Here is a 10548-nt window from a genome sequence, read left to right as displayed (position 1 = left end):
AGAGTGTAATGGTATATCTACTGACAGACAGTTACAGTCATGCAATGAAAATATTCTGCCCCTCCCCACCATGTGCAGGTTAGTGTGTAATTTTATATCTGCTAACAGACTGTTACAAGGAGGCAAGGCCAAGCACCATGCCTCTCCTCACTCTGAGCAAGTTAGTATGTAATGTTATATTACTGACAGACGAGTAGGCCAGCAAGGAAAAGCTCTCTGCCCCTCTCCACCAGGCGCAGGTTAGTATATAATGGTATTTCTACTGACAGATGGTGAGAAGCTTACAAGGCTAAACACTCTGCCCCTCCCGACCAGGAACAGGTTAATGTGTAATGGTATATCTACTGACAGACTGTTACAGGCTTGGAAGGAAAAACACTGTGCCCCTCCCTACCTGGGGCAGGTTTGTGTGTAATGCTATATCTGCTGACAGATGGTTAGAAGTGTGCAAGGAAAGGCACTCTTCCCCTCCCCGCCAGGAGCAGGTTAGTGTGCAATGGTATAGCTAGTGACAGACTGTTACAAGCGGGTAAGGCAAAGCTCTCCACCCCTTCCCACAAGTAGCAGGTTAGTGTGTAATGGTATATTTACTGAGACACTGTTACAATCTTGCAAGCCCAAGAACTCTGTCCCTCCCCGCTAGGAGCAGTTTAGTGTGTAATGGTATAATATCAACCATAAAAAAATTAAAATAAAATAAAATAAACCACAAGGCCAGTGGAATAGACTCAAAATGTATTAAAGACACAGCAACACTCTAGTGCCTCACCAAAAAAGCCTTCCAGGAGTAACAATCAATCAAAACCCAGTCATAAATGCAAAAAGTTAAACAATGAATTATGCAATTATCCACTCAAACAAGCTAAAGTAAAACATTCCAATTAACTTCCAGATTCAGACCACCAGTGGAGAGAGTACCACATTTTAAGATGTACATAGATGTTTTATATACTAGTTTATTTTTAAATGTCACATCAATAATAAAAATGATTACTAACTTTGTCTAAAATAGAAGCCTGTAAGACAGGAACATCAGAGTTATGAAAACATTTAAAATGTTAGGCAATAGGGCTGTCCAACTTTCCATGTTTCATATATATCTAATATGTTCCTGTGGTCTGGTTATAAATTTTCATTTGCTTTCCCAAGTGTATAATACAAAGACTTCTTCAGGTAAAATCACACACAGTAACCAGATCTTTAAATTACTCTGCCACTCCTTTTATTAACACAAGACACCACCTACGTGTTAGAAATAAAAGTGATAGAAACAATAAAGAATGACTAATATTATACTATTAAAAAACATTTAAAGGAATAAAAGGAAAAGAGCTAGTTTCATATTTTAATGGTACAACTAATTTCCTGTCTTTTACATATGATTTTAACTAATATCAGATTTCATATTTGGATGTACACTTGAAGGACATGGAGCGAGAGTGTTATGTGGCAAACATCTTTCGTAAAGAAACTTATTCAAAGAAGTTTCTTCATTTCAGTAGCTCTTATCCAACATATCAAAAAAGATCAGTTGTAAAAGAACAACTGGTCAGGGCAGCTCGGATGGTTTCAAGGGAGGATGACTTTGGGTCTGAATGTAGTAAATTACAATCCATGTTTTTAAATTGGGGGTACCCTTTGTCATTTTTACACCCCTTAATTCAGGAGGTAAGGATCAAAAGGATATCAGGTTTTTATAAACCTATTTTGACAATAAGAACATCTTCTATCGATAGAAGGGATGTAAATGAAAATATAGATCAGGTGTCACATAGGACAGTAGACAAAGACTTGAACACACTATTTAATATTGACAGTAATAGTATCAGAAATATACTGTTTAAAAACTGGGAATTTATTGTTAGTGACCCCATGATTAAAGAGATCCTCAGTGACACATTGAACATAATTTTTAAAAGAGGAAGGAACTTACAGAACATTTTGGAACAAAAGAACATTGAATTTGTTCATGAGAGGGGTAAAGGTATGTACAAATGTAAGTGCAGATATTGCACACACATGTTAACAGGATCTATATTTGTAGTTAGAGAATATTCATATATAACTACTAAAAGATGTAACTGTCAATCAAAAGGTGTGATATATTTAGCCCAGTGTCAGAAGTGCCCTTCCTTTTACATTGGTAAGACTGACAGGAAACTAAGAGAGAGGGTGTATGAGCACCTTTATTACATTAGGAGTAAAAAATTGGAAAATGCTTTGGCCAGACATATCAAAGATAATCCAGATCACTTGTTTAAATTTAGGGCCATTGATAGTATTAGAAGTGATGGTAGAGGAGGTCCCGAATCATTGTTACTTGAAAAACTTGAGCTATATTGGCAATTACGTACAAGAGCCTGCTTGGTGCCTGGTTTGAATGAATTGTATTCGATTTCTTGTATTCTTAAATTGAAAAATTTAGAGAGGTAAATATAACAACATATGATGTATTTGGAATATTTCTTAAATAATATTTATTATTTTTTAGCATGTTTATATATTTTTAATTGTTTAAGTTGTGCCTTGTTACTAAACTATGCAACGTATTTAGGTCTGATTACCTACTGATTTTTTAGGAATGTTCAGACATTTGTTATATATTTATTATGCATGTTTTGCACAGGTTCATAAGTAATAATGACATGGTTCATAGTAAACACACATTATAAACATATACATATATATTTTTTCAGTCATAAGTATATGATGAACTTCAAAATTCAGTTTTAATCAATATATGATTTTAGCACACCTTATATGTTAGGCTGTACACTTAATTAAAAATTGTTTAGGTCGGATTATTATTTGTTGTTTTTTTAGATATTTATTATGCATATTTTGCACAGGTTCGTAGGTAGAAAAGATACGATCCATAGGAAATACAATACAAGTGTATTTTAGCTACATCTAGTAGCTACAATATTGTATGTAATACTACATACATCTATTTTTAGATTTAATTCCAAAATCAATAAAAGGTTGATGCATGTTTTTGAAATGTTTTTAATAGTATAATATTAGTCATTCTTTACTGTTTCTATCGCTTTTATTTTTAACAAGTAGGTGGTGTCTTGTATTAATTAGGAGGAGTGGCAGAGTAATATAAAGAGTTGGTTACTGTGTGTAATTTTACCTGAAGAAGTCTCTGTATTATATGAGACGAAAAGCACTTTATGTGTTATTTGTCTTGGATTTATTAAACTGTTTGAAGTGCAACCCAGTCCATCCGTGTTATTTGTTTTTCAGTTATTTCAATTTTCTTCGGTTTAAGTTGACACGACTGACTGAGCAGATAGACTGTCATTACAGTATGCCATACTGACATAGAACAGAAATGTATAGCAGGTATTACCTGTCCATATATATATATGTTTGTGTAGGTATACCTGGCTGCCTCATAACAACTAACATGGGATGCAAAACATCAGGTGATTAAGCTGTACATGTTGTACATGTGTGTAACCTTAGTTTCTGTGCATCCAACAGAGTTACTCCTCTTCAGCTATTGTTTGTGTCATTGCCTTGACACAGACTCGGGTAGTATAATAAGCAGGAGTACCACATTGAAATTGTAGAGGTGGCCAACTGTGTTCTGACCATGTGTCCATGCCTACTACAAACAGCTATATAACCACCCACATAGCTGTATGGCCTCATCAATACCTTATTTGTAAACCCTGTCTCCACCAAAGTACAGAAAACCCCTTTGCTGGACAGCAGCAATGCACAAAGCACATAATGCAATGCTATATTATTTGTACAGGGCAAAGTAGGAGCAGGTACCAACTGGCCGTCATGTCAACCTTTGTCTGAATGAGCATATTAGGTCACAGGAGGATTAGCGTAAGGCTAACTATGAGTACAAATTGGGCACATCCACTAAGGGCAATCACAAGGACATCTTCACATATGTCTAAAGTCTCAGAGGCACCAACCCAACTCACCCAGTAATGGTGATCAATCACAACGCATACACACACAAACCCAAGCTACAGACAACCTGCTGCAGACAGGTTTGTGGCAAATATCACCACCCTGGATCACCATCAGTACAGGTGTAAATGCACAACACACGCACCCCTCCCCTCATTATCATGGATCAGGTGCAAACTGCCTAATCAAAGTTAACAAAAGCAAGTCCCATTGCGGCCTGATAACATTCCTGTCTGCATCCTAGATGAACACAGGGACATGCTTCCAGTTCCATTACACACTATATGAAAGCAAAGCCTGAGCACCATTGACATCCCATCTGCAAGGAACATGACCACTGTCATCCTTCTACACAAACGTGAATAATGAATGGTGGTTTATGCAATGTACTGGCCCTTATTGTGGGGAACATGACACATCAGGACCAGGAGTACAATGCATGTTCATACAGTGCTGCTAGGTACAGGGGTATGATGCATTTGTAAGTGGTGGCTAATGATAGTCTATGTGCTGGGTCTGTAAAGAACTCTGGGCAATGTCTGAGGTCCTGTGATGTGTTTTCATGTGTATGTCTTCCAGGTACCATGCAGTGGCAACAGCCTTACACCGATGTGGAGACAGAAACCATCAAAGAAGCTGTAATCTTAAACTATGCCATGCTTTCTGGCCATAGCCAGCAAAATCTGCAGAAGCGGACTGCCCTGTCAGATGAGATCGTCCACAGAGTGAACATGTTGGGCCACCATGGATGCACATATGATCAGGTCAGGCATAGAGCAACTGACCTGATATGTCATGCCCGGCAAGGGGCTGCTGCTGTAGTGAGGGACTGTACTGCTACCAGTGGGGGGCCAGTCGCACAGGCCTTTGAAGCACCTAACCTGTGTGTGTGTGTGTGTGTGTGTGTGTGTGTGTGTGTGTGTGTGTGTGTGTATATACCAGAAAACCTTAGAGTGCCAGTAGCAATTTAGATATGTTGGTTGTCCCTCACAGTTGGACATGGTGGCTGTGGTCCTTGCCGCTCTGATACTGATGTCAGTGTCTCTGCAGAATCTGACCATGATGATAGTCATATTGATGCACAGGTGGGGTTGTCAGGGACTGATACTGTGCCATCGGTTGGCATCCCACTATTGTCAACCCCATCCCCGCAGACAGTCACAATGCCCAGTAGCTACAGATAATAGACAGTTGGTGGGTGGTGGCATGGAACAGGCTACTGTGGTGACTATGGCAAGTGAGGGTACAGGTAATAGCCATAACCAGAGTGCTGGTGAGGTCCCACACAGACATATGGGCAAGGGTGCTCAGAGAAGGATTGCAGCCCATCATGCCACAGTTTCATGTGTCATGACAGCAGGCACAAGATGCATGTTTCAGGCTGTCATGGCGGCACAGGCACATAATGAACATAATACCAGGCATATATGCAGAGTCATGGATGAGCATGTCCCTGCTGTCCGTGGCAATATGAACTCTCTGTAGCCATCTTTGAGCATACTGGGGTCATGGATAGATGGTGGGGGGGAAACCTTTGCACTCCTTGACTGTGGTATATCTGTGCTTGAGTGTTTGGCAGATGCTGGCCAGCAGCCATGTGGCTGTAGGGCAGCACCACAATCAGCTGAGGGTCTAAGTGGCCATGCACCACCACATTCCCATCCTGGCAGTACCACCAGCACTACTGAATGGGGGTGCTGTCCATGCCACAATGCAGCAGGCCATGGTCATGCAATCCTGGATGGTCTCAAAAGGGATGCAGATCCAGCAGGCAGTAGTCACCAGTGGGGAGTACTACTGCATCTGGACTTAGCCCTGGTGGTGTCAATGATACCCTCAGCAGGCCCAGTTTCCGTGTCCATGGCCAGAGATGGTGAACTGTGCACCCTGCCATGTACAGCCCACAGCTGTCCAAAATACCTCTGTATAGGGCACCCACATGGCATGACAAACACACACACACACACACACACACACATATCACCATCAGAAAAGTCCCCTACACACACACACACACACACACACACACACACACACACACACACACACACACACACACACACACACACACACCACCCCTGCACTGCCCATTTAATGAACACCCCCACCAACACACACATGATGTCGACCATGTGGCCCAGCCTAGGCTTCTGGCAAACCCACACAACACCCTGTGCATATGATGATACCTGTGCCACATCCATGCCATCCATATCATCAATGCAGGGACATGCTTATACGGGTCTGATGCACAGGATGACTTTAGTAGAGTGTAGCTTTTTAATGATGTGTAAGGTGCTGTCCTCTGGCATTTGTAATGGGTACACATCAGAGTGTGTGTGTATCTTTTCCGCCATTATATATTATTGGTGTTAGTAACACTAAGCGAATGTGTTCTCACATGTTGTATTCTTTTTGTGTTCCAGGTGTCTGTTTGTCAGCAGGATGTGGCCTGACAGACATCAACAACAAGGGGTATGGTAGTGTAGTAACACATCAACCATGTCAATGTTGGAGTACAGCTGTATCTGCACACATGTCCAAGGTCTGTGTGACAGTTCTTGCATGTGCCTCACAGCTTATAGGGCTGAGGTGTTGTATCTCAGTCTGTGGTGGTTGACATCAGCTCTAGAATAGTGGACAGTGGTAAGTGTGGTGGGTGGAACACACCTGAGATTGCTAATGCACTCAACCCCACAAGATATGGCGTTGACCAAACACAAAGTATACTGTTCACACAGACACACACATGTATGCACAGGGTCACACTTGCCAGTGTTGTATTTGGAACCCCTACCCATCAAGTTGTGGCACCACACTATTATGCAGTTATTGCAGGTGGCACAGGACTACTAGTGTGATGAGTGTTACAAGATACCTGTATGGTGAATAACATCATGTGACCTTATGGGGTAAAACAATGGTGGCTGTACTGGGTGTGAGAGCACTCACAATAGTGTCCCATACAATTCTACATACTCACAACCACTGTTATACTTAGCAATGCACATGCGCGCGCACACACACACACACACACACACACACACACACACACACACACACACACACACACACACACACATACACACGCACACAACACAAACATACACACACAAATACACACGTGCACACACACTTGCCAGTACTGACATTAGCAGACCAACCTATCTTATTTGTACCATAATATTCCATAGTGTTGCACAGGGCTTATAGAGCTGAAGACTGATTACAGATACCACTATGGCTGATGTGAACAGCGGACCTCATACACTAGACTTAGGAATGTGTACTGTGTGTACCATGGCATAAAATAAGAATCAATGCCCATCCAATGGATGTCGTTTGCACATAAACACAAGATAGTTTTCTCTTTCAAACATTTGTCAGGACTGAGATTAGAACTCCTACCTCTCTATTTATTGTTATTACATTGTTATGCATTTATCGCACATACCAGAGATTATGGGGTGACACTTGCCCAAAGGTACATCTAAGATGAGGGACATCACCAGGCCTAGCAAATTATTAGAATGAGTGATGTACTGGGTGTGAAAGGTCACAAAATACTATAACCTACACATATACACACACACAATAATACATACACACACACACACACACACACACACACACAATCACACACACACACACATTTGCCAGGACTCATATTAGAACCCCTAGCTATATGTTTTTTGGTATTATAGTGTTATGCAGTTACTGCACACACCACAGAGTTTATAGGTTGTGGAGTGTTCCAAGGTACCTATATAGTGAATAACATCTACAGCACTTGTAAAGTATGGCAATGGTAGTTGTACTGGGTGAGACAGGCCACCATCTACTTCCAACCACATGTTTACACACTCACAAACACTTTCAGACACACACATTTAACAGTACTGAGATCCATAGGTTCAAACAGTCATAGATGTGTATGTGGCAAATGGCCATGGAGGCTTTACGAGGCTAGCCCATGAGAATACACTAGCATCATGCCACCTGAAGATACTCCCCAGTGTGTCTACTGAGCATAGTCACTGGAGTGATCCCCAGTGTGGGTATTCTATTCCCCATCCACTCCTCCTGATTTCTCTTGAAGAGGGCCAGTGATGTGCTCGACTTGACATGCATGTGGCATCTATTCCATAGCATGGGCAGTCTCTGGGTTGTGTATTTGTCCCTCCAGCATGTCCTGTTGATTGTGAGGATGGGGTTGAGGTATCTGGGGCATGTTGTGTGGACAGATTGGTTTCCTCGGATGTAGCATTTCTGCCAGGGCTGGTTCAGACATGGCTGTGTATGTCAGGCACAGATCGCACCTAAGTAGCCAATATGAAACGGAGATTCCTTGCAGCTGTTGGCGTCTGTCCATATGGGGCAAGTGTGTAGTACCCAAAATCCTCTTTGTGAGGTACATTTGAAGCTTCTCCTGTTGTTGCTGGTGTACAGTGGGGTACATGGCAAATGGGCCATAGTACACATTTATTGACCTACTGAGGGGAGTGTACAGGGAAATACTGCCCTTTTACTTCCCGGATTCAACACACTGAGTCAGGAGAAGTGAAACATGGAAGTACTATTGGAAGACAGTGGTACTGTGGTGGTCACCATAGAGCTCAATGTTAACCTGTGTTCCTATTTCCATTATACCAACATCAGTGTTCAGTGGACTACAATTAATGTATTACTTTATGGAAACCATGTCTTACCCAAAGGGGATGGTGGCACATCATCTGGCACTGAGCTTATGTCTAGGGTTCTGACAATAGTCATAGGCTCAGAGAGGCCTTTGCGAAAGGTGTTGACCTCACATGGGGGGGTAATAATAGCACCCACCTTGTTTTCATCTTCAAACATTGTCAGCCAAGGCACCTTTGTATTGGGCTGGGCCTCAGAGATGTGGATCCCAAATATGAGGGAACACAGGTTCACAGCCTGTGGGACTCCACTTGTGACTGTTCAGCAGTTTGACATGGAGTCCACTGCTTTCACACTGTGGGTTCTATCTGTGAGCCAGTTTGCAGGCCATCTACTGATGTAGGGTTGGCTGCCTACCTGAGTGAGTTTTTGTATGATTCCTGAAAGGGGAGTGATATCCAAGGATTAGATGGGCAACCTATTTTGTTATCTATTCCATACTGCATATAGGTATTGCACATTGCTCAATGCTTATAGGGCTGCAGAGTGTCTGCAGGTCCCTCTACAGTGGATGACAACTGTGGGCCTTGTAATGTAGACACTTGGACATGTACTGGGTGGGCAACAGCAAAAAGTAGAAAACCCAGCCCCCAATGGATATGGTCCTCATACAAACACAACAACCCCTCAACAGACAGGATATTGCTCATATACACACACTTGCCTGGACTGAGATCAGAACCTCTACCTATCTATTTGTTTTTACTACAGTGTTATGCATTTGTTGCAAATGCCACAGAGCTTATAGGATGAAGGTTGTTCAAAGGTACTTCTAAGGTGAGGAACATTACCAGCCCTTGTAAAGTATGGCAATAGTTGATGTACTGGGTGAGAGTAGCCACAAAATACTTTAAAATGCAGATATATACACACACACATTTGCCTTTGCCAGAACTGGAATTACAACTCCCACATAACTAGTTATTTGTACTAAGCGTTACGCAGTTATCGCACACACCACAGAACTTATAGGGCTGAGACGTGATGAAAGGGACTTCTAAGGTGACTGATATCTGCAGGACTGCAAAAATCAGGAAAGGGGAAGTGTCTTGGGTTTGAATGGACCCAAAAGCTTTAACTTCTAAACACACACACACACACACACACACACACACACACACACACACACACACACACACACACACACACACACACACACACACACACACACACACACTTTTACATTTGCCAGGACTGAGATTAGAACTCCTACTTAACTAGTTATTTGTACTATAGTGTCACACAGTTATTGCATGCACCACAGAGCTTATGGGGTTGAGGCCTGATGAAAGGGACTTCTACAGTGACTGATATCTGCAGGGCTGCTAAAGTAGGGAAAGGTGAAGTGTACTGGGTTTGACTGGACCCAAAAGCTTTAACTTTTAAACACACATACACTTTTACATTTGCCAGGACAGAGATTCTAACTCTTACTTAACTAGTTATTTGTATTATAGTGTTACACAGTTATCGCATGCACCACAGAGCATATAGGACTGAGGCCTGATGAAAGGGACTTCTAAGCTGACTGATATCTGCAAGACTGCTAAAGTAGGGAAAGGGGAAGTGTACTGGGTTTGAATGGACCCAAAAGCTCTAACTTCTACACACAGACACACACACACTTTTATATTTGCCAGGACTGAGATTAGAACTTCTACCTAACTAGTTATTTGTACTATACCATTACACGGTTATCACATGTGCCACAGAGCTTATGAAGCTAAAGTCTGATAAAAGGGACTTCTAAGGTAACTGATTTCTGCAGGACTGCTAAAGTAGGGCAATGGGAAGTGCACTGGGTCGGGAAGGCCTGTTCATTCCTAGATCTACTGACATTTCTGTAAGTGTATGAGCATACTCAGTGTGACCTTCTATAGTACATGCAGGACTCCATTCCAAGGATTGTTTTAC

At 41.9% G+C, this 10548-nt stretch overlaps 1 protein-coding gene across 1 annotated transcript in view; it reads left to right on the top strand.

Moving 5' to 3' along the window:
- The first annotated feature begins 1872 nt into the window (after window positions 1-1872).
- Window positions 1873-10548, top strand: part of LOC122815714 (extracellular calcium-sensing receptor-like) — a 152142-nt gene continuing 143466 nt past the window's right edge. Inside the window, exons 1-2 of the mRNA XM_044088462.1 lie at window positions 1873-1984; window positions 4516-4661. Of these exons, the coding sequence (XP_043944397.1) occupies window positions 1873-1984; window positions 4516-4661 (258 nt within the window). The remainder of the gene's footprint in view (window positions 1985-4515; window positions 4662-10548) is intronic.

This window comes from Protopterus annectens, chromosome 1.part1 (genome assembly GCF_019279795.1).
Source record: "Protopterus annectens isolate FY-2018-M chromosome 1.part1, PAN1.0, whole genome shotgun sequence".
Classification (NCBI taxonomy): domain Eukaryota; kingdom Metazoa; phylum Chordata; order Ceratodontiformes; family Protopteridae; genus Protopterus; species Protopterus annectens.
Note: the sequence above shows the minus strand (reverse complement) of the source record. Positions and strands in the feature narration are given on the sequence as shown.